The 25,412-nt window shown below is 38.8% G+C and overlaps 1 protein-coding gene and 1 long non-coding RNA gene across 4 annotated transcripts in view; one reads left to right on the top strand and one right to left on the bottom strand.

Moving 5' to 3' along the window:
* Positions 1-11,829, bottom strand: part of EXO1 (exonuclease 1) — a 46,566-nt gene extending 34,737 nt beyond the window's left edge. For all 3 annotated transcript variants that reach the window (XM_036849651.1, XM_036849578.1, XM_036849701.1), the window contains exons 1-6: positions 11,640-11,829; positions 11,119-11,327; positions 9,255-9,428; positions 4,279-4,398; positions 1,646-1,769; positions 533-670 (exon numbers count right to left, since the gene is read on the bottom strand). In XM_036849651.1, coding sequence (XP_036705546.1) covers positions 533-670; positions 1,646-1,769; positions 4,279-4,398; positions 9,255-9,415 — 543 coding nt within the window. In that variant the 5' untranslated portion in view covers positions 9,416-9,428; positions 11,119-11,327; positions 11,640-11,829. The remainder of the gene's footprint in view (positions 1-532; positions 671-1,645; positions 1,770-4,278; positions 4,399-9,254; positions 9,429-11,118; positions 11,328-11,639) is intronic.
* A 102-nt stretch (positions 11,830-11,931) lies between these two features.
* The window catches only part of LOC118888218, a 66,226-nt gene continuing 52,745 nt past the window's right edge, over positions 11,932-25,412 (top strand). Inside the window, exon 1 of the long non-coding RNA XR_005018302.1 lies at positions 11,932-12,009. This is a non-coding gene — a long non-coding RNA (uncharacterized LOC118888218). The remainder of the gene's footprint in view (positions 12,010-25,412) is intronic.

The raw sequence follows: 25,412 nt of genomic DNA, 5'->3' as shown, positions 1-25,412 counted from the left end.
GTTGCCCCAAATGTCTCATCTATCACTATTACCCAGCATTAACCTTTTCACAGATCCTTCTTCATCTATGAAACAAATAGATAATATAAATAACATAGATATTAACAAAAATGAAATCACCCTATAGTTTTGTATCTTAATATATCATAATAAAATTTTCCATTAAATAGTTTTATACATAATTCTAAATAACTGCAGAACATCTCATTAGTAGATAAGTTAGCTTATTTACCTAACCTAATTGAAAAATATAAAGCATATAAGTTATCATTATTAAAAAATAAGACCACATTCCACTAAAGAATTTGGAGAAAACAAAACCCTCTAACTGTAAGGGCTTATTCTGAAAAATTGTCCAGATTACACAAATGTCAAGCAGCAAAACCTTTCTTTTCATTTTAATAAAACAGTTATTAACAACTGTAAGTAAATATTAGTTGCAGGTATTAAATAGGATAAAAAACTTTAGCTCCTGATTTACACTATTTCCATCCACATAGAAAAACAGTATGGAGTAGTTGTAGTTAGGTACCTTTTTACAGCCAAAAGCGAGGAGATCAGAGTCTTCTGTAATTACAGCTTGTACAATACCAGCCTTGTTAAGATAGGCCAACTGTGCATCTGCTTCATATGGAGCCACAAGACAATCTACTCCCTGAGACCGAGCAGCCTATGGGAAAGGATTGGTCAATCTCAAGAACAGCATCTGCAGAGCACTGAACAACTTCCTGTATCAAACCCATTTTATTACCAGCCTCAACATGTATTGAATACTTGCTAATATTATTTTTGAAAATCATTTCCTTTGAAGTAAGTTTTTCTACTTTAGTCCTATATATATTGAACTAATCATACAGCCACTAAGAAATCTTTTTTAAAAATCAGTATATACATTAGGAAAAAAGAAATATTGCTGTACATTTGGGGGCGAATACAAGCTATAAAGCTTAATTATTTCAAATTATAGAAAGCTACCATCTTAAGAATGATTATGCTCTAAAAAGAACACAAGTCATGCGTTTCCCCAGGTTCTCTTATCACAGAACACGAGTCTGACACTGTACTGATGAAACAACAGAATTTAATCACTATCTTCCCATTTGTTTACCAAGCAGTTTGAACACAGACCTGAAAAGGGGGAAGTGTGGGCTGTGATTTTGGGCATGCTGACACTAAGATTTATGGTAATAGGTAATAAGGAAATAAGCTTCTAAGAAGCAGATCAAGTAGACTAGAAGTCTGCAGAGCTCCTGAGTTGGCCAGGCTACTTCAACAGATCTCTGACAGTCATTCATGAGTGAAGGTTACAGTAACTGTCGAAGACTATGAGAGTGGGGTGGGATTGAACCTCCAGGAATTTATTCCTTGCATCTCTGCGGAGCACATTTATCTATGTAAGTGACACATCTAAAAAGGGAGAGCTTCACTTATTCCTTAGGATTTCTCCCTTGGAAACTGCTGGACTCCTCTCTTCTACCTACAGATACTGTTCCTTCTTCCTCTGACACCCAGCTTTCCTGAAGGTTAGGCCTAGAAGAATTTTCCTCCCTTTACTTCCTTAACAAACAACTCAACAAACAACTTATAACTAGCCTAAATGAACCCAGTAATTTGTTACTTTGGCTTAATTTCTTATTTAGCTCACCTTAATTACGTTGTGGGCCATAGCGTGTGTGATATTGATAGAACGGGTGAAACATTCTCTGGCTTCTGAGACCTTCCCCTCACGAAGAAGCTGCTTTCCCTTAAGAAGGTTGGCTTGTCTTCTTCTGCAAGATAAAAAAAAGTGAGAGAAGGACTCAAAAAATTACAATACAACTATAATTCAAGAATTTTTCCTAGAATAAAAAATGTTTGACTCATTTGAAAGTGCACATCCAATCCTTGAGAATATTAACCCAGATCTTTTGGGCTTCTAGACAAAAAAACCAAGGATTTACAGTGCCTGTACACACAAGCTTATCATCAGACTTTCCCATAGCAATGCTTCATGTCAAAAGAAAATGGAGTAATGAAGACACTTATGAAAATGTAAGTCAAGGCTTTTACACCATTAAAACTAACTTTCCAGTGTAAAGGGTGCAACTTTATCAACATATTAAGAACTTGAAGTATATTGTTTCCTGTGAGTTTCTCTGTGGAATCTATTAATACTAGAGGAAAAACTATGGAAAAACCAAAATAACATGAGAGACATTGATATAAGGACTGTTAATAGCCATCAGCTATATGGTAATTTGTAGACGCAAGACTAAATAACTACTGCTCTCTCCCTGTTTAGGGAGAGAGCAGTAGTTATGTGCCCTGACAATGTAGTACCACTATTTTTGAAATGGGGGGAGAGAGTGCACATGCAAAGGAAAGAAAAAGAAACTGTAACGCCAATCATATTGGTAGTGGTAGTATTCATATTTTATTCTGAATCTATTGTTGAGTATAATGTGGGGTAAAATAAATGAGTTATTATAAGATATTCTAACTTTATTATCCCTGTATCCTTGAAAACAAGGATTCTCAGTATGAAAGAAAGGAGCAACGGACACAATACAGAAAAAGTAAAAAAAAAAACCCTGTAGTCTTGAATTTGAATTGAAGTATCAGTGTGAACTCATGAAGTTTACCTTTTAAGTAAATGTGCATATACACATACACACAAATTTCCTAGTTCACTTTTAAACTGAGGTCCACAGATGAGGAGACTTTGTAGAAAAGGATTTTAAATGCCCCTCCCACCACTACAGTGGCACAAAGAAAGCTGATCCTACAGAGGTAAGTCAGAAAGAGCACTCAGGTCAGAGACAGACAGCTGAAACATTTTTTAGCCTTTCTCGAAGTTAGCAAGAGGAAATAACTCTGTAATTAGACTTAAGAACAGGATGGGGGACACCCAGGTGGGATATGGCATGGACTAGTCCCTTAGCCACACTGGTTTAGGGCTGTCACCAATCCTTTAAGAACTAACCTGGAACTAACTTTTTATTAAAAGTATTTTTAATAAACTGTATATTATTCCTACTAGAATGAGGGTGCAGACAGTCTCAGTTAATCCTTTTATAAACTTTATAAAGTTCTGACCTTAAGAATCAGAGCCCACTAAATACAGGTAGATTGAAAAACATAGATCTGAAGAGCCCTCTCTAATTTGATTCTAGGCCCAGGGATGGCAAACTAGGCAAGCAGCACTCTCACAAAATGCTCACTCAGTGAGGTTTACTTCTATTTGGGGCTAACTCATACTACCTTTAACAACTAAGCCCAGTGCTCTTTCCTGTACAGCACAATGACTCCTGGACCTAAAAACTAACACAGGGTAAAAACAAGAATAGATGAAAAGTGGCAGAATAGGTGCTTCAATAAAATACAGAAATTCTTTAAAAAAAAATACAGAAATTCTTTCTAAGGTCTGTTATAAAAATATGAGATTCTGTTGAGCTAAATATGAATGATAACATTTCAATTATAACTACTAAAAGAACAGAAATAGAGTACATCACTTTTCAACTAGAAACAAGAGACAACAATAGGGTGGATAAAACAATCAACCCAGAAGTTAAGCAAGGTAGGAGCTATATATTAGTAATTAATGATCAATGTAAAAAGAATAAAACTCTCCAGTTTTAAAAATGACAAAGACTGACAGAATGGATAAAAAAATTACAGTGATGTGTTCTTTATAAAAGACAAACTTAAAACCAATGACATAGTAAAACTGAAAAACAGAAAAAGACATTAGGAGCATACAAAAGAAAGTTGTTATGGCTATACAAACATCAGACAGGATAGACTTTAGAACAAAAAAGCACAGAGACTAAAAGAGTCACCGCATATTGCTTCAATTTGTCACAAAAAATATAACAAATTCTAAACTTGAATGCCACCAATAAAATAGCTTCAAAATAAACAAAGCAAAAAAAGTTGGACAGAACTATAAGGTAACTGACAATTGCACTATCATAGTGAAATTTTAATGTACTTTTCTCAGTAATTGATGAATTAAGTAGACACACATAAAAAAAAAACAAAAAAAGCATTAAAAAACCCAATAAGGATATGGAAGATTTGAACATTACAACCAATAAGCTTGATTAACTGGACAGACATAAAACCATCCACTCAATAACTGAAGAACACACATTCCTTTCTAGCACACATGGAACGTTTAAGGAAATCTGTTCATGTACTAGAGATTAAAACAAGCCTCAACAAATTAAAACAAAAAGAAATTTGTATTACACAGACCACAATGTCAGATCTTAAAAAGTTAAAGAATTAACTTACTCTCTTCTAGACTTCTCCACTTCCTTTTTAGAAGGTAAAGTACATCCATCAAATACCAGGATAGGCTTGATCCCATGAGATAGTAACATATTTACAAATTTCATACAAAATCCTACATACCTATGAAAATGAAGAAAAATAATTAAATGCTTTGCATCTTTAGGTAATACTTTTGCTCTTTTTAAAACCAGATGAGACAGATTATGAAAAGAGGGGTTCTGTTTTTTAAGCAAATGTTTTCACAGGAAATGTAAACTCTAATTTAAACTTGGATCCTAATGGGCTATGGGATATTTGCTTTCCTCATGTGTAGATTAAAAGGCTTTGACATCCATAACTAGCCTTTTTACCCCATTTTCTTTTTTTTTTGCTTTGAGAAATTTCGAATCTATTGAAAAATTGAAAGAATAGTAGAAAAAATACCTGATTTCTCCAACAACACCATTATCATATCCAAGAAACTTAACAGCCACAAAATACCATCTAATATACAGTCTACATTAAAATTTGTCTGATTGTCCCAGTATTGTTATAACCAGTGGTGACCTGCTAAATTTTAACAAGTTCTGGGGAAAGTGGTACCTAATATGTAGTATTTGTCAATCCCTGACATGAATATTCTACAGTGGTGGATAAACTACCAATGTGGGCTCACTAAATGCTGAACTGGGAGGAGATGGTGTATAGCCAGCTCATAAAAGTTGACTCCAGCACAGCACTGCTACAATTTTTTTCCCCAGTCCAGGATGCAAACAAGAATTAGGTATTGCATTTCAATTTTTATTCTGGCAAGACAGTTAAAAATAGCTACATGTAGATTCATTCCAGGGTCACATGGATAGCTCAACATATGCAAATCATCACTGTGATACACCACATCAACAAAAGACAAAAACCATGTGATGATCATCTCAATAGATACAGAAAAAGCGTTTGACAAAATTCAACATCCATTCATGATAAAAACCCTTACGAAAGTGGGAATAGAGGGAACATATCTCAACATAATAAAAACTATTTATGACAAACCCACAGCCAATATAATACTCAACAGTGAAAGCTCAAAGCCTTCCTGCTAATATCTGGAACAAGACAAGGATGCCTGCTCTCACCACTTCTCTTCAACATAGTATTGGAAGTCTTTTCCACAGCAATCAGACAAGAAAAAGAAATAAAAGGTATTCAAATTGGTAAGGAAGACATGATACCATACATAGAAAACCATAAAGTTTTCACATTAAAGACTACTAGAACTGATAAATGAATTCAGCAAGGTAGTGGGATACAAGATTAACATACAGAAATCTGTTGCATTTCTTTACACTAACAATGAAATAGCAGAAAGGGAATGTAAACAAACAATCCCTTTTAAAATACTTAGGAATAAACCTCACCAAGGAGGTGAAAGACTTATATGCTGAGAACTACAAAACATTAATAAAGGAAATTGAAAATGATTCAAAGAAATGGAAAGATATCCCATGCTCTTGGATTGGAAGAGTTAATATTGTTAAAATGGCCATATGACCCAAAGCAATCTACAGATTTAAGGCAATACCCATCAAAATACCCAAGACATTTTCACAGAACTAGAACAAATAATCCTAAAATTTATATGGAACCATAAAAGACCCAGAATTGACAAAGCCATCCTGAGAAAAAAGAACAAAGCAGGAGGCATAACCCTCCCAGACTTCAGACAATGCTACAAAGCTATAGTAATCAAAACAGCACAGTATTGGCACAAAAACAGACATACAGATCAATGGAACTGAATAGAGAGCCCCAAAATAAACCCACACACCTATGGACAATTAATCTTCAACAAAGGAGGCAAGAATATACAATGGGGAAAAGACAGTCTCTTCAGCAAGTGGTGTTGGGAAAGTTGGACAGCTGCATGTAAATCAATGAAGCTAGAACACAGCCTCACACCATACACAAAAATAAACTCAAAATGGCTTAAAGACTTAAATATAAGACAAGACACCATAAAACTCCTGGAAGAGAACATAGACAAAACATTCTCTGACATAAATCATACCAATGTTTTCTTAGGTCAGGCTCCCAAGGCAATAGAAATAAAAGCAAAAATAAATAAATGGGACCTAATCAAACTTACAAGCTTTTGCACAGAAAAGGAAACCATAAACGAAACAAAAGACAACCTACGGACTGGGAGAAAATATTTGCAAATGATGTGACTGAAAAGGGCTTAATTTCCAAAATATACAAACAGCTCCTACAATTCAATTACAAAAAACCCCCAAACAACCCAATCAAAAAATGGGCAGAAGACCTACATAGACATTTCTCCAAAGAAGACTTACAGATGGCTAATAGGCACATGAAAAGATGCAGATCATCACTAATTATTAGTGAAATGCAAATCAAAACAACAGTGAGACAGTGAGGTATCACCTCACACCACAGAATGGCCATCATTAAAAAGCCTACAAATAATAAATGCTGGGGAAGGTGTGGAGAAAAGGGAATCCTCTTACACTGTTGGTGGGAATATAAATTGGTGCAGCCACTATAGAAAACAGTATGGAGGGAGGTTCCTCAAAAAACTAAAAATAGAGTTGCCATATGATCCAACAATCCCACTCCTGGGCATATACCCAGACAAAACTGTAATTTGAAAAGATACATGCACCCCTATTTTCACAGCAGCACTATTTACAACAGCCAAGACATGGAAACAACCTAAATGTCCATTGACAAATGAATGGATAAAGAAGATGTGGTATACATATAAAAACAATGAAACAATGCCACTTGCAGCAACATGGATGGACCTAGAGATTACCATACTAAGTGAAGTAAGTCAGAAAGAGAAAGACAAATACCATATGATATCACTTACACGTGGAATCTAAAATACAACACGAACGAACACATCTATGAAACAAAAACAGACTCACAAATATAGAGCACAGACTTGTTGTTGCCAAAGGGGAGGAGGGGTTGGGGAGGGAAGGATTGGGAGTTTGGGATTAGCAGATGCAAACTATTATATATAGGATGGATAAACAACAAGGTCCTACTGTATAGCATAGGGAACTATACTCAATATACTGGGATAAACCATAAGGAAAAAGAATTTATATATATGTATAACTGAATTACTTTGCTGTACAGTAGAAATTAAACACAACATTGTAAATCAACTGTACTTCAATAAAATTTAAAAACAATAGCTACACTTACAACTTCCATCAATTTTAACTCAAAAATATGAATAAAAAGATGCAATCTTAAAAGATAATCTTCTAAATCAAATATATTCATCTTAATGGAAAATTCACTACATTGTTCTTTTTTTCCTTTTATTGTAAACCAGTGACAATAGACCTGCATTGGTCTATAGAACAATGATTGGGACCTACTGATTAAGTATCAAGTAAAAATAGAAGAAAGCAAACATAAAATTGTAACAAGTTTTAAAGGAAATTTACTTTTTTATTAAAAACTAGACAGAGGGACTTCCCTGGTGGTCCAGTGGTTGGGATTCTGTGCTTCCACTGCAGGGGGCATGGGTTCGATCCCTGGTCAGGGAACTAAGATTCTGCATGCTGTGCAGCGTGGCAAAAAAAATTAACTAGAGAAAATATAAACATCAGACACCTGGTGCCCTCACTTTATATATTTTAGACATCTTTCCATGTCAGCACATATAGAGTGACATCATTGTTTCTTACGGTCATAAAGGTTTATCATAGGCTTATCCAAATTTTCTGACCTTTTCTGGTTAATATCCCCATCCAAACGTGAAAAAGAAAAGGAAAGTAAACTATCAAATGTGACTTATTAGTTGCAGTGGGAAAAAAAAATTACACAATACTTTGCTGAAAGTCCTGAAACTTTCTAGTTCAGTAAACATTTACTAAACACCTACAACATGGTCAGTCCTGTGGAGTTCATCTCTGACAACGAAGGATACTCCCTGTACTCTGGACAATTCTTTCAGTTAGTCAAAAATCTCAGAATCCTTAAAAATTACCAAAAAACTAGAGATAAAGTTTCCCCCCAGTGAAGACAATTCAAAGAAACACTGAAGGTAGCACTGAAAAACTTGTAGTCTTCAACTGTAATTGCACTGCTCAAATTTAGTGGTGGAAAAGAAATCACTTTCAAAAAATGATTATAACAGTTGGAGTGGCAGAAGTGCCCAGACTCCTTCAGATCCACACAAACTGTAACAGGTCACTTTTGGTCAAATTAACTTGATAGGCCTGAAAGCCCAAAACATACATTCACCTTTCAATAATGACTTCTCTGTTATTCTCCATCCCCGCCCCCTTCCTCCATCTTCTGTAAACAAAAAGGGTTATTACTGTCCATTGTGCTTAAGTAAATCACACTAAGATCTGTGAGCCTTTCCTCTAAGAGATAAATTATATATTGCAAAAAAGAAAATACATAATAGTATCCAAATTCCTGTGGAAAATCTCTGTCCAAAAACTATGCTTGCTTGTTTTTCTAGTGTTTCTATTTAAAAAATAAAGAGGACATTCGTCCTGCCTCAAATGAGGTCACAGAGTTATGAATGGATGTCAACATGGCCACCATTTTTGGCCCCAAGTGAAGTAAAAGGGAGTCAGAACACCTTGTCCCTTAGAAGCAACTGCCTTGTTTTGCTAATAGGGCTTAGCAATGTGTTGTCCGTACCCAAGAAAGTAGGAGTCTGAAATCACCATGGAGTTTTAGAATACTGTTAAAAAGTTTATCTTAGATAAAGAATAAAGAAGACAGTCTGTCCATTAGTGTCCTAATACTCTGGCTTAGTAGAAAGAATGAAAACTAGGCCTGTAACACAGAAGGAAATGTTCCCTGATTTGGCAATATTCTAAAGCACATACTCTCACGTCTTGATAAACCTGGCATTGAATAAAAATGATCCCTTTCTGAAAAAAAGGCATTATAAGTCTCATTCTTAATTGGCAATGAATTAATATAAGGTCCAAACTTACTTATCGGTAGGTTCACCTTTGGCTAGTTTTTCAGCACAAGCAACAGCTCCTTTGTGAAGCCAGCAGTATGTATCCACAGCTACTACCTGCCCTTTATACTTCCTCATGTGGACAGGTTCAGAAGCTTCTTTGATAAATTGCAGTAATCCTTGTATCCCCATAGTGCCAAGTTAACTACATGATATGAAAAGAGAAAGGCAAAATTTAAAGCAAAATATATTTACCCAAAAGTTTTGGAAAAATAAAGAAAAAGAGCTTGGAAACTGATATAGCAACTATTATTGTTCAGATATTTGAGAATCATGCTCCTTAATATTTCTTTTTTCTTTTTCTTATTTTTTATATATTTTTTTTCTTTTTTTTGTTCGTTTTTCTTTTTCAAACCCTTGTGTCGAGGGCTGACTTTCAACAGATCGCAGCGAAGGAGCTGCTCTGCTACGTACGAAACCCCGACCCAGAAGCAGGTCGTCTACGAATGGTTTAGCACCAGGTTCCCCACGAACGTGCGGTGCCTGACGGGCGAGGGGGCGGCCACCTTTCCGGCTGCACCCCGTGTCCCAGGACGAAGGGCTCTCCGCACCGGACCCCAGTACCGACGCGCGCCGGGGCGCGCCGCGCCGCGCCCCCGGGGGACGCAGGCGGCGGCCCGCCGGCGGGGACGGCGGGGGACCGGCTATCCGAGGCCAACCGAGGCTGCCGCGGCGCTGCCGTATCGTTCCGCCTGGGCGGGATTCTGACTTAGAGGCGTTCAGTCCTAATCCCACAGATGGTAGCTTCGCCCCATTGGCTCCTCAGCTCCTTAATATTTTAAGTGGGCTCCTCCCTGTCAAACAATTTCCACGGTATAGAATATTTACCCTAATCACTAATACTATCTCTAATGCCACTTCATAGTTCCTTAATGTTTATTCTTTCTAAAGTGCCTTCCCACTTGGAATCCTAACATTTGCTCCAAGCCCTTAACACAGTATGAAGCAAGCAGAAGGTACTAAAAAAGTATGTCTGTCTTCTCTCCAAAAAGGCATTGTTAAAATCTATAAAACTGTGTATGCTATGATATCACATTGCCTCTACACAGGCATTATAAGAAATAACATGCAAAACAGTTTGTAGAACATTTTAACTGAAAAATAAAATAATCAAACACAATTATAGAACTAAAGCTGTACTTTTCTAGGACTGAAATTTACTGCCATCAGAACGCTTTATTCCAAGCAATGAACGTTCTGTTTATAAGCAGTGGTGGGTGGCGTCCAGGGGCAACTCCACTGGACTCTCTGAAAGCTATCCCCAAATAATGTGAAACCGTGCCTGCTGTGCAAATAGTTTCAAGAGAAATGTTTTAGCTTTCCACCCTCTTCCGTCTAGGTTGCAGCCCCCAAGCCCTTCCTATATGGAAACCTGTAGCTGCCAGTCCTTTCCCAAGCAACTATTGCCCCTTCCCCCAACTCCCCTGATAAAAAAGTAAAAGCAGTAGACACTGAGCCAGCTGCTCAGCATTTCCTAAAATAAATCTCTCCCATAAGGCATTACGTTTGGGAGGCAAGGAAGAAAGTACAGGATTATAAGTCAGACTTACCCTGTTGAAACCCTGTATCAAAGCTGTGATCCTCTAGTCCAGCAGTTCTCAAATTTCAATTCTTGGCACATTCTCAACTCCACTCCTAGGGACTATCTATGATTCACTAGTCCTGGAGTGAGGGGGGAATTCTAAATTTTAAATATGGCAGGTAATTTGGACGCAGGAGGTCCTCTAGCCACAGTTTAGGAAAAACAATTAGTCTCCTACCTCTAAGATGTTCCTAAAAAGAGTTTTCTTTCTCTGAGGAAAACTGACATAGTATATACATTTCGTGAAACTTACATTTTTTTCTAAGTTAGGTAAATATTCTCGAATAAATGTTTCCTCTTCAGCACAATGAGAACGATGAGGGGCCTTAGGCACAAAGCATCCTCAGGAGACCGCCCGCAGCACCAAGTAGTAGTGACAGCACAATGTCACCGCTCCATCCCGTCTCACAGGGATTGGCAGGGCGGCCCACAAGCCCTTTCCAGGAGACACGTTCCTTTGGCCTGCACAACGTTAAGAAAACAATGTACTTGTCAAACATTTGGAAGCTGGGAGGTTGCATGTAAAACTGACCTGAGAGCTTCCGCAGCAAAACGAGAGGACCCTCCCTCGGTTCGCCGAACCGCAGCCCTGGCCAGGCCGAGCGCGCTCCCCCGGCCCGTACACCGCCGCACCACAAATTCATTTTAGGGGTGCCCCCCAGCCCCGCGCCGCCCTCAGGGCCACTGCAGGGTCCGGGAACGCGTGAGACCCTCCCCTTAAGCCCCGAAGACCCCGGATCCCGAGGGCAGGGGCGGGAACCAGCGGGGACCCACCTCGTGCTCTGCACAGCCCGCTCCGCTCGCTTCCCGAGGAGGTCCCCCGCCGTCCGTCCGAGGGCAGCCCGGTGAGGGCTCAGAAGTCTATCCCCACGGCCCCCACTCGCCTGGGCCGGAGCACGCTAGGCGGCTGCGGGGAACTCAAGGGGCAGGAGCGCAGGGACGCAGCCGTGCACCGACAGCCAGACCTTTCAATTTGCGCGGGATGGCCCGCGACCCCGCCCAGAGGAAGTGACGTCACGCCCCTTTGCGATGCCGGCTCCGCCTCCCACGGCCTCCCGCTTCCGGCCTGAGGCCGGACCTGGCCGCCTGGATGTGGCAAGCTGCAGCTGCAAGCGCTTGGACCCCGGGGCAGCCTTCTGGAGGGGTGAGCGGAGCTGGCTCTGCTGGCCAACAGGGCACGGCGCCCGGGATGCGCATTGAGTTCCTCTCGCGGGCTGCTGGGAGTCGAGGATTTCTCCCGACTGCGGCCTCAGGTCTGAGCGCTGAAGCTCTGAGAGGTCCGCAGCGTGTTTGTGTTGAGGTTTCTAAACTTAAAAAGGGTCCCTGCTGGAATTGTCCCTAGTCCTTGTGTTGTGCTGCTAACCCTGGCTCTTGACAGGCAGCTGCACGTGGGCTCCAGGGACACAGAAGGTGCAGTTTGAGATATTTATTCCCTGGACCCTTCCTGTAGACTTTGGGAAGGGGAGGGAGCGCTTACTAAATAATTTAACTGATAAGTGATAGAGAGTCTTTCCTTAACCGGGCTGGCCAGGCTTCTCTGCCCTCTTCTCAAAGCCTCAACCTTGGCATGTAAAGGCTTGAACAAACACTAACATGGTCTTTTAACATCAAATCCACATCCCGCGAGTGACCCCAGCCCCATTTGAAGTGCCTGCCTGAGAAAGCTCAAGGCTGCCAAAAGAATTTAGCATTTGTTCCGGTCAACATCCGAAGGTAGGATCTCTACCCCCACATTTCTAGGAGGGGAGGAGCCTAACTGCCATAAATTCTGGTTAGCAATCCCAGGTGAATCTCCAGTTCTCCTTCCCGATTCTTTTTTGTTTTTCACTCCTTGCTTCTACTGAGCCACCACTCACACCCCCATTTCCTCTTGTAACTGCCCAGTAACTTATGTACAAATCCAGGGTGAGTTCATTTCATGCTTGACACTTTTCCCTGTTGCAATATATTATTGACTAAAATCTGTTCTGACTACTTTACCTAGTGTCCAGCTTTGTTTACCTTTGGCCTGGGGAAACTATAACCAGTCATGAAAATGGGCCTATGGTGTACAGACTTTAAAGACGTTTTTGACTTTGGTGGCGGAAGCTTCAAGTCAGACCACAGAGTATACTCTGAGCCCAGAGATGGGCGCGAATGATAATTCAGACTCAGTTTAAGGAGTTGAAGGGGAAGAAGTGAGCACATTTTTTTAAATGCTCCCTTTTTGACTGCCTACTCTGTATGTTTCTCTCAGGTTTCTTTTTAAAGTCTTTTCATGATCAATCTAACATCTATCATGTCACCATATTACCTTATAAATTGTTGGAAAGGTGCCACTTGGGGGAAGTGTGCTTAGTGGGCGCAAGGCCGCCTCCCCTAGTTCTGGTCTGAAGAGCTGAGGCTAGGAGAGGAGGTCAGAAAAATTATCTTCCCTTGTGATTCTAACAGCTGAATAGCGGTAGACCTCACTCTGGACCAGCTTGGAGCTGACTGTAGTGGGAGGTGGGGGACAGTTCCAAACTGTAGGTTGAAGAGGAACTTAAGTGTGAGTGGGATGTGTTCGTCAGTAGTCAGTTTGGACTGACTACCTACTGTAAGTACTGCTTCAATATGTCTGATCCAAGCAAGAGTATGCCACACATGGGGGTCTTAGGAAGGAACCCAGATATCAAAAATGTGCCCACAGCATCATGAAACTAACATAGGTTACTGCCCTCCAGACAACCCTTATCTTTATTACTAATTTAACTCCAAAGGTTCCAGACTGGATTCTTGGCTGCACTGTTTAAAAACTAAAAAAGAAAACACCAGTTAACAATGATTTCATAAACAGAATGTTTTTACTCTTTGCAAAGATAAAACCATTTGAATCCATTCATGCCGTTACTTACTACACGCCTTTGGTGTGCCTGTCAGTACTAGGTGGTATGGGGAACGCAAAGAACTGGTTGCTGTCTTCAGGCAACGTAGGATCTAATTCTGTAGACAAAACATATATTCATCAAAAAATTAAATCATAGCTCATGATGATGTGTTATTAAATTCTGAAATGAGTGGTACACACCACAAATTATCAGATTAAGATTCAGTCTTACCAGCTCTATGAACTTTTCCCTGACATGTGCCCAAACATCCTGTGATGACCTCTGCCCTGACCCTTCTCATACTATTTTATTTGACTTTGTCCCCCAGATTTACCAAATAATAATACAGGCCCAGTTACAGATGAATTTCAGATAAACAACAGATACATTTTTAGTATAAGTATGTCTAGTGCAATATTTGAGACATATTCTAAAAAGAAATTCCATGTTTATCTGAAATTCAAATGTACCTGGACAGCTGTATATGTACCACATCTTTATCCATTCACCCATCAGTAGACACTTGTTGTTTTCATATCCTGACTCTTGTAAATGATGCAGTAATGAACATAGGGGTGTATATAATTTTCAAAGTAATGTTTTCAGGTTCTTCAAATAAATACCCAGAAGTGGAATTGCTGGGTCATATGGTAGTTCCAATTTTAAGTTTTTGAGGAATCTCCATACTGTTTTCCATAGTAGCCACACCAATAGTGTACAAGGGTTCCTTTTTCTCCATATCCTCTCCAACATTTATTTCTTGTCTTTTCGATAATAGCCATTCTAACAGATGTGAGGTGATATATCATTGTGGTTTTGATTTGCATTTCCATAATAATTAGTGTGGTTGAACATCTTTTCATATGTTTGTTGGCCATTTTATGTCTTCTTTGGGAAAATGTCTATTCAGATCCTCTCCCCATTTTTGTATTGGGTTGTTTGGGTTTATTTTTTGGTTTTTTTGATGTTGAGTTGCATGAGTTTTTTACATATTTTGGATGTTAACCCCTTAACAACTACATGATTTGCAGATTTCTTCCCATACTGTAGGTTACCTTTTCGTTTTGATGCTGGTTTCTTTCATTGTGCAGAAGTTTTTTAGTTTGATGTAGTCCCATTTGTTTATTTTTGCTTTTGTGTCACTTGCCTTTGAAGTCAGATGAAGATAGATGTCAATGAGGTTACCGCCTATGTTTTCTTCCGGAAATTTTATGGCTTCAGGTCTTACATTCTGGTCTTTAATCCATTTTGAGTTAATTTATGTATATGGTATAAGGTAGTGGTCTAGTTTCATTCTTTGCACATGGCTGTCCAGTTTTTCCAGCACCATTTATTGAAGAGACTATCCTTTCTCCATTGTATGTTCTTTGTACCTTTGTTGTAAATTAATTTTCCATATATGTATGGGTTTATTTCTGAGCTCTCAATTTTGTTCCATCGAGCCGTGTGTTTGTTTTTGTGCCAGTACCAATCTGTTTTGATATCTATAGCTTTGTAGTATAGTTTGAAATCAGGAAGTGTGATACCTCTAGCTTTGTTCTTCTATCTCAAGATTATTTTGCCTCATGGGGATCTATTGTGGTTCCATACAAATTTTAGAATTATTTGCTCTAGTTCTGTGAAATATGCCATTGGAATTTGGGTAGTTTGCATTGAGTCTGTGCTGCTTTGGGACAGGGACATTTTAACAATATTCTTTCATCCATGAACATGGAATATCTTTCCATTTATTTGTGTTTTCTTTAATTTGTTTCATTAGTGCCATATGGTTTCTAGTGTGTAGGTCTTTCACTTCCCTGGTTAAATTTATTCCTAGGTGTTTTATTGTTTTTGATGTAATTGTAAATGGGATTATTATTTTTTGTTTCTCTTTTTGATAGTTTGTTATCAGTGTATAGAAATATTACAGATCTGTATGTTGATTTTATAAACTGAAACTTAACCAAATTTATTTATTCTAACAGTTTTTTGATGGAGTATTTAGGATTTTCTATATGTAGTATCATGTCATCTGCAAAAAGGACAGTTTTGTTTCTTCATTTATGATTTGGATGCCTTTTCTTTTTCTTGTCTAATTGTGATGAGGACTTCCAATACTATATTGAATAAAAGTGGCAAGAGTGGGCATCCTTGTCTTGTTCCTCATCTTAGAGGAAAAGCTTTCAGCTTGTTACAGCTGAGTGTGATGTTAGCTGTGGGTTTGTCACTTATGGCCTTTATTATGTTGAGGTACATTCCCTCTATACACCCTTTGTTGAGAGTTTTTATCATAAGTGGATGTTGAGTTTTATCAAATTTTTTTGCATCTATTAAAATGATTATATGGTTTTTATCCTTAATTTTCTTAATGTGGTAATCATTGATAGGTATGTACTTATTGCCATTTCATTGTTTTCTGGTTGCTTTTGTAGTTTCTTCCTGTTCCTTTCTACTCTTTCTGTCTTTTCTTGTTTTTTGATGGTTTTCTTTGGTGTTATGTTTAGATATGTTTAGTTTTCTTTCTCATTTTCTTTTGTATAATTACTATAAGTCTTTTTGGTTACCGTGAGGTTCACCTATAACATCTTATGTAAGTAGTAGCCTGTTTTAAGTTGGTAGCAACTTAAATTTGAAAATATTCCAAAGCTTTATCTTTTGGCACCCTCCCCTGCATGTTTTGTGTTTTCAGTGACACATTTTACATCTTCTTACTTTATGCATTCCTGAACTATTTATTGTAATTTAGTTAATTTTCCTACTCTTGTCTTTTAACATTCATACTTGCTTTACAAGTGATTGATCCACTATTTTTATTAATATTTGCCTTTTCCAGTGAGATTTTTACTTCCACATGTTTTCTTATTATTATTTAGTGCCATTTCTTTTCAGCTTAAGGAAGTTCCTTTATCATTTCTTGTAGGGCCAGTTTAGTGAGGATGAACTCCTTTAGCTTTCACTTATCTGCAAAACTCCTGATCTCTCTTTCAATTCTGAATGACAACTTGCTGGGTAGGGAATTCTTGGTTGGAAGTTTTTTCCCCTTCAGCAGTTTGAATTTGTCATGCTTCTCCCTTCCAGCCTGTAAAGTTTCTACTGAAAATCTGCTGATAGCCCTATGGGGTTTCCCTTTTATGCAACAAGTTGTTTTTCTCTTACTGCTTTTAGGATTCTCTCGTTGTCTTTAACTTTTACCATTTTAATTATAATGTGTCTTGATGTTATCTTTTTGGGTTTATATTTCCTGTACCTGGATGTCTGTTTTCTTCCCCAAATTAGGGAAGTTTTCAGTTACTATTTCTTCAATTAATTTTTCTGGCCCTTTCTCTTTCCCTTCTTCTAGAACCCTATAATGTAAATGTCATTCTGCTTGATGTTATCCCAAAGGTCCCTTAAAATGTCCTCATTTTCAAAAAGTTCTTTTTACATTTTGCTGCTCTGTCTGGGTGAGTTCCATTGCTTTGTCTTTAGTTCTCTGACTCATTCTTCTACTTCATCCAGTCTGCTGTTGAACCCCTCTAGTGTATTTTTCAGTTCATTTATAATTTCTGTTTGGTTCTTTCTTATATTTTCTGTCTTTTTGTTGAAGTTCTCATTTTGTTCATTCATTCTTCTCCTGAGTTCAGTAAGCATCTTTATGACCATTACTTTTAACTCTTTATCAAGTAGATTGTTTATCACCACTTCTTTTAGTTCTTTTTCTGAGATTTTGTCTTGTTCTTTTTATTGGAACATATTCCTCTGTCTCATTTTGTCTAATTTGCTGTGTTTGTTTCTATGCATTAGGTCAACTATCCATCTCTTCCAGTCTTCAAGTAGTGGATTTATTTAGGAGATGTCCTGTGGGGCTCAGAAGTGCAATCTCACTTGGCTACCAGAGCCAGGCACTCAAGGGTTGTCCTCTGTGTAAGCTGTGTGAACCCTCCTGTTGTGGCAGGGCCACAGCTGCTGCTGTGTGCACTGGTGGATGGGGCGGCCCCTGGCCAGGACGCAGGGTGCCTGGCTGTGGCTGCTGGGCAGCTCTGGTTTTTAAAATATTCTATCTTGCTGAAGAAAGATCATGTACCCTGATATTTAATTTGGAAAATATTGCCTCCATTGTTATGAAGCAGTGTATTCTAAGATGTGGAATAGGCGAGGTGATTTAGGGCCCTAGAACTCAGTGATATGATCACTTGCAGCCTCTCTGGGATGCCCTCCTAACTTTACCTTGTTTCAGGCAAGGTTGCTACAGCCACAGCTGAACAGCATCTCCCCAACTCACATACTTATGCGCATATCAGCACTTTACAAGAAGAGATGTGGGAATGGAGGTTCTTTTCAGTCAGCAAGGGAAGGCTTTTTTTCAGAGCCCAACTTCCCTCCAAGCCAGGGAGACACAGAACTGGGGATGACCTCAAGTGCTGGGCAGGTCAGCATCCTTTTGTCCTAGAGTTGTGAGGACTGTGTTTTCATTTTTTTCTCTGTTGAACTCAATATGAATGTTTGAAATGGGGTTCTTAAAGTATAAGAGATAGTTATGGAAAAGTGAGCAGAAGTGGTGATGGTTATATAGACATAGAACAGAATGCTTTTTTTGTCTGAGTGATTATTAACAGCTCTAGTTTTCTGACTGAAGAGCTTATTTTTTAGCTCAATTAGATTAATTTATTTACACTTAATTGTTTTTACATTTTTAGATTATTTTAACTGAATGGCTTTTTCATTGTATTTTTACAGTTTTATTATGTCAAGTGATTCTTATAATGTTAAGATGAAATTTGCTTTTTAAATAAATTTACATTAAATATGAGTCAATGTAAAGAAAACCTACTAAGTAAATAATAGGACAGGTGTTTCATATTTATGGCAAATATGGGAGTTTCCAAAACAGTCATTTCTCTCTTCTTTAAAATTACCCTTTGGCTGTTGTCCCATTTCTCACCTCCCCTTGTAAAATTTCTTGAAAGAATTGTGTGTACTTGCTATATCATATTCTTCCATTCATTACTGTATATTTTTCTTTTTTAAATTTTTTGTATAACATATGTACAGAAAGGTTCGCAGATGCTAAGCAAATTACCACAAAATGAATATACATATTACCTCCACTCAACCCTCCCAAAAGACCCTTTGTATCCCCTTTCCAATAACAAATATCTCTGTTCTCCTCAAAGGCAACTGTAATCTTTCTTCTAACTGTATGAACTAATTTTGCCTTTTTTGTAAAGTTTATGTAAGTGAAATCATGCAGTTTTCTTCTTTAGCTTTGGCCTTTTTTTGCCTAATACTGTGTTTGAGATTCATCCATATTATTGAAAGAACCTATAGTCTTTTTTCTTTTCTGTTTCTATGTGCAATTCCATTATATAAATGTAATTTATCCATTCTACTATGAATAGATATCTGAGTTGTCTCCAGGTTTGGAGACAGAACCTATAGTCTTTTTTCTTTTCTGTTTCTATGTGCAATTCCATTATATAAATGTAATTTATATAATAAACCTATAGTCTTTTTTCTTTTTTGTTTCTATGTGCAATTCCATTATATAAATGTAATTTATCCATTCTACTACGAATAGATATCTGAGTTGTCTCCAGGTTTGGACTATTATTAGTAATGCTTCTATGGACATTCTTGTGACTTCAATTCCTGCTGTTCTTGGTGCCGCTTACTCTACTTAGCCACACTAGTTTCCTTGTCATTCCTTGAACATTCCAGATACACACCCACCTGTAGGCCTTTGCATGTGCTGTTCCTTCTTCCTAGAATGTTCTTCCACTAGATATCCACATGACCTGCTCCACTTCTCTCAGGCCTTTGCTGAAAAGGTTCCCTCTCAGTGAGGCATTCTCTAAAATTGTAATTCCTCTGCCTACCCTGGGTCACCCAATTTTCCTTTCTCTGACTTCTTTTTTCTCCATGTTACCTTCCATAATTTGGTATATTATGTATTTTAGTAATCTATTTGTTCACTGACCCTCTCCCTCCCCACTGTAATGAGAGCTCTACAAGGGCAGAGATTTTTGTCTGTGTAAGCAGCTCTTTGCAGGAAATCGCCCTCAGCAGGAGACCCCTTTTTTCTTGCCACTTTAGCAAAGCTATACTGTAATCTTAAGCCAGGCACCCCCATGCTCTACTCATGTCCAGCCTAAGCACACCTTTCAGATCTTTTGATCACATGATATGTTGCTTAACCTGTTGGTTCTTTCCATAGATCAAAGAAGTAAAAATGAAGAATAAATAACTAACAGATGACCAGATCACTCCCCTACCTTCCCCTTCAGTAATCTTGCGAACAAACTGTGTGAATGAGGTAGCATTTATAGAAAGATCACGAGTCAACAAGCTTCCACACAGTAGGAGATGGCTACAAGTATGACCCCCCTATGTCTGTGATTAACTGAGATTACTTCCCCTTTTCCCTTTAAAAACTTTCATGGCCAAGCAGAATCTTCAGAGTTGGTTTTGGGGGACATGAGTCTGCCTCCTCCCCATATTGCCAGCTTTTCTGATTAAAAGCAACTTTCCATTCTACCAACACTTGCCTCTCGGACATTGATTTTCGAGCAGCAAGCAGCCAAACCTGAGTTCTGTAACATCTGTATTCTATAACACTACCTGGCACAGAGTAGATTCTCAGTAAATTCTGGTTGAATGAATGAATATTGAAATTATCTACTAGGGACTTCCCTGGTGGCACAGTGGTTAGGACTCCCCACTCCCAGTGCAGGGGGCCCAGGTTCAATCGCTGGTTAGGGAACTAGATCCCACATGCATGCCACAACTAAGAGTTCACATGCCACTACTAGGAGCCTGCGAGCCACAACTAGTGAGCCCGCCCGGCACAACCAAATAAATAAATAAATATTTTTAAGAAAGAAATTATCTACTAGCCTGTATCTGAAAGTAGTCACTGATATTTTTAGAACTTTGGGTAATAAAGCTATTTGCAAAGTTACTTGACTGTCAAACAGTCAAAAGGTTGTCAACATGAATATTATTTGAATAATCTAGGACATCAGATGCAAAAAGAATAGATGTAGGTTATTATTCCCTACTATGAAGGAATAACAATTTTTAAACAGCCTTTTTTTTTTCCTTTGCAAAAACCCATGTAGTGCATTTACACAAAATGACACCTCTAAAAAATAATATAGTTGGTCCCAAAATACACATTTTAGAGAAACTGGCATAGGTATTTGGCAGAGCTCTCTTTTAAGGGATTGAAATATTAGGATAAACAGGAAATCTCTATCTTAATCTGTATAAATTATAAGTTTTACTATAAGAGTCCTGAATTATAACACTTAGCAAACAGTATGTTTCAGGTTTGTTGTATATTTTACCTGCTTGGCTTGTTTAACACTCATAACAATACTATGAGGTTGGTAAATTTATTATCCCCATTTTACAGATGAGACAAGTGAACTACAAAGTGATCTGAACTCAAGGTAGTTTAGCTATAGACTATGTGCTTTTAATCACTACCTTTCAATAGCTACTATATGTATTTATCCATAGAGAAATAGAGAGATATCAGGTTAACATTTTCAAAGTTATCAATTTACTGATCCCCTTCAGAATTATTTTAGTTTCATTTTTGAGATGATTTGTGAAGAAGAAAGGAAAGGAACTTTTATTTAGCATGTACTGTGTTTTGGGACTTCCCTGGTGGCACAGTGGTTAAGAATCTGCCTGCCAATGCAGGGGACATAGGTTCGAGCCCTGGTCCGGGAAGATCCCATATGCCGCGGAGTAACTAAGCCCGTGCACCAAAACTACTGAACCCTTGAGCCACAACTACTGAAGCCCGCATGTCTAGAGCCCATGCTCCGCAACATGAGAAGCCACTGCAATGAGAAGCCCTCGCACCGCAGCAAAGAGTAGCCCCTGCTCACCATAACTAGAGAAAGCCTGTGTGCAGCAACGAAGACCCAATGCAGCCATAAATAAATAAATAAAATAATTTTTTAAAAAGTTCTGTGTTTTGCATGTTGTACCTTATTTAATCCTCAGAATAGCTCTGAAAGGTAACTATTATTGTCCCATTTACAAAAGGGAAAACTGAAGCACAGAGAAGTAAATAAGCTTATCATAAATACTGTATGATGTGAATCAAATGTGATTCAAATCTAGGTCTGCCTCACTCCAAAAGTCTATATTCTTCACAATGACACATAGCTACATGAACTGGCATTACCCAGTGAACAGTGGAAATGAAGGAGAGGAGGTGCAGTACACAGTTTAAGCTGGGAGCAGGCTATAATGGGGCTGTGGAATCAGGAAGACTGTAGACACAACTCCAACGGGAAATTTCTGGATCCACAGATGTTTTTTTCTGACCTTGGCCCTCAGAGCTATTATACATTCCCAGGTGAGTGCTAAGTAAATGCGTGGGACAGGGCCTCTGATCACAACCAGGCTAACTCTTCCTTCTTATATGAGATCTTTAATAAATCACACATCTTGGGGCCCTGTGGCTCAGACTGAGGAAGCTCCTGTTCCTGCTATTGGAGCAGCAGTCAAATCTCTTGATGATTCTCAGTGTTACCATAACTTTTTCATGGCCCAGGATTATTCACTTGTCTCAACACTTCAACTTTTTGGTTTGGGGAAAAAAAATACAAAAAGCAAAAAGGTCAGAGAAAGCCATCCACTTTCCTGGTGAGCTTGGGATCAGTCATACCATAGGCATGAAATGGTTATTGCTTGTTTTTTTTTAAACATCTTTATTGAAGTATAATTGCTTTACAATGGTGTGTTAGTTTCTGCTTTATAACAAAGTGAATCAGTTATACATATACATATGTTCCCATCTCTTCCCTCTTGCATCTCCCTCCCTCCCACGGTTATTGCTTTTTTGACTTTAGTGGGAAGGTGTGACTTGTAACAGGATATCAAAATAATAAATAGTTCCAAGGTAAGCTGATGGAGGATATTTATTCACCAGATAGCTAGAAGGGATATTTCTATTGAAAAACTCAGTAAAATATAACCTGGAGCAGTGAAGCAGACATCAACACATCAATGAAATGAGAAAAACAGTAACATATTGCTTAATGAGGTGACATTCAAGACGGTAAGACTCAGCTTGAACAAAGGAGTCACACTGATTATAAGGCAGAGTGGTCCTTGTGTGGTGAGAGTCAAATTCTACGTGAAGCAGCTGCTCTCAGAATGAAAGAGTAATGAATTTTTGTCTATTTACTGAGCACTTAGCCAGCTGTTCTATTTTCAGAACCAAAAGATAAATAAATGTTTTAATTTCAGCATTCAAAATCTAAAAAATGTTTTTACCAGACATCTGTGGCCAATTTTTCCATTGTCCTTTTATGTGTGTGTGTGTATATATATATATATATATATATGCACGTATCTATATGTGCGTAGATGTCTTCTGTTATTCCTTATATACTACCTTACTTGGTAAAGAGTTTAAACTCTGGACATATATTACTTGGATTAAAATCTGGACTACACAGTATTAGCTGTTCGTTAGCTGACTTTGGAAAAATTTCTTAGTTTCTTTATTTTTCAGTTTTCAACACTGAAAACTGGGACAAATAATACATCTAACCAAACTGGTTCGTAGAACTGTGAAGATTAAATGAGGTAATGTAAAGCAAATACAGTGTCTTAATATTGGTTAAGTGAAAAAAAGCCCGCAATACTTAATTGTATATAGTGATCTATAGTTTGCCAAGAGGTATCACACGGTCTTTTTTTTTTTTTTTTTGGCTGCACCGTGCAACTTTTGGGATCTTAGTTCCCTGACCAGGGATTGAATCCTTGCTCCCTGCAGTGGAAGCGTGGAGTCCTAACCACTGGACAGCCAGGGAGTTTCCCTCATTAGGTCTTCAGTTACCTGGTGTGGGACTTCCCTGGTGGTCCAGCGGTTAAGACTCTGCACGTCCACTGCAGGGGGCAGAGGTTCAATCCCTGGTCAGGGAGCTAAGATCCCACATGCCGCGCGGCACGGCCAAAAAAAAAAAAAAAAAACAAGAACACAGTTACCTGGTGCAACAGTCCAGGTTTCGTTACTGAATGCAAGTTCATGAGCCCGACACACACTGAGACCAAACAATACCGGAATGTTGGAGTTTTGAGCAGAGAAAGATTTATTTCAGGACCATGTGAGTAGAATGGGGTTGGGGGGCTAATGCCCCTCCAAACGCCAAACCCTTCGAAGGATTTCAGCAAAACATTTTAAATTTTATTTATTTATTTATTTATTTTTGGCTCTGTTGGGTCTTTGTTTCTGTGCGAGGGCTTTCTCTGGTTGCGGCAAGTGGGGGCCACTCTTCATCGCGGTGCGCGGGCCTCTCACTATCGTGGCCTCTCTTGTTGCGGAGCACAGGCTCCAGGCGCGCAGGCTCAGTAGTTGTGGCGCACGGGTCTAGTTGCTCCGTGGCATGTGGGATCTTCCCAAACCAGGGCTTGAACCTATGTCCCCTGCATTGGCAGGCAGATTCTCAACCACTGCGCCACCAGGGAAGCCCAGCAAAACATTTTTAAAGGCCAGGTGAGGGAGAGGAGTCGCAGGGTTTGTGATCAGCTTGTGTACAATTCTCTGATTGGTTGATGGTGAGGTAACAGGATGGTGTCACAGGGGTTAACATTATCAATCCTTAGGCTCTAGGAGGCCTGGGGGCTATGTGCTCATTGCAATCAAGTAGCAAACCTCTTCCTCTTCCATTTGGTAGGGGGTTTTCACATCTGTAAAACAACTCAGCAAACGTGCATCAGATAATATTGTCTAGGTACTTCAGAGAGGAGCTAAAGCAGAGGATACATGGAAAGGTCAGCCCTGGGAAGGCCCCATAGGGTCCTACTCAATTACAGTTTGCTCTTTTTTATAAGTGAGGAAGGAGGCCTCCAGCTCTGTTCAGGAGCTCACCTGATTGAATAAGTGGTAGAGTCAGAGTCTTTTATCTAAAAAGATATTTTATCCTTTGATGCCCTTTTCACAACTTCATGCTACTTCCCTTTAAAATGAAATTGCTATTCTTTTCGTAGTTGATTTGGCCAATCCCATTCATAATAGAAGAATCAGAATTAGAGCCCAGGTCTCCTCCTGCCCTACCTCATCCTGAACCTCTGGTTTCCGTCAAGAATTATTCAGAAATGGACTTCCCTGGCAGTCCAGTGGTTAAGACTCCACATTTCCACTGCAGGGGGCACAGGTTCAATCCTTGAGCAGGGAACTAAGATCCCACGTGCCACGTGGCACAGCCAAAAAAATAAAAATAAAAATAAGTGAATAAATAATTATTCAGAAATAACTGAATTGGTTAAATAAAAATTGTGCCTATGCATATTATTACCCATTTCTGGAAACTTACTGGGACTTAGAATATTTGGTTACCTAAGGGAAGGAAATTGAAATTTACTGAGCAGAAATCTTTTGGTTGTAAATGATAGAAACTCAACTCACATTAGCTCTTATAATGAAGTTATCCCCTCTGTTATGGGTTGAATTTGGTCTCCCCCCACCCCCCCCCCCCCCCCAAAATGATATGTTGAAGCTCTAACTCCCAGTACTTCAGAATGTGACCTTATTTGGAGATTAGATTATTATAGAAGTATTTAATGAGATCATTAGGGTGTGCCCCAATCTAATGTGACTGTTGTCCTTATGAAAAGGGGAATTTGGACACATGCACAGAGGGAAAACAATGTGAAGAGACACAGGGAGGAAATGGCCATCTACAAGGCAAGCAGAGAGATCTGGAACAAGTTCTTC

This window comes from Balaenoptera musculus, chromosome 1 (assembly GCF_009873245.2).
Source record: "Balaenoptera musculus isolate JJ_BM4_2016_0621 chromosome 1, mBalMus1.pri.v3, whole genome shotgun sequence".
Taxonomy (NCBI): Eukaryota; Metazoa; Chordata; class Mammalia; order Artiodactyla; family Balaenopteridae; genus Balaenoptera; species Balaenoptera musculus.
The sequence above is the reverse complement of the archived record's forward strand: the minus strand, read 5'-3'. Positions and strand labels throughout refer to the sequence as shown.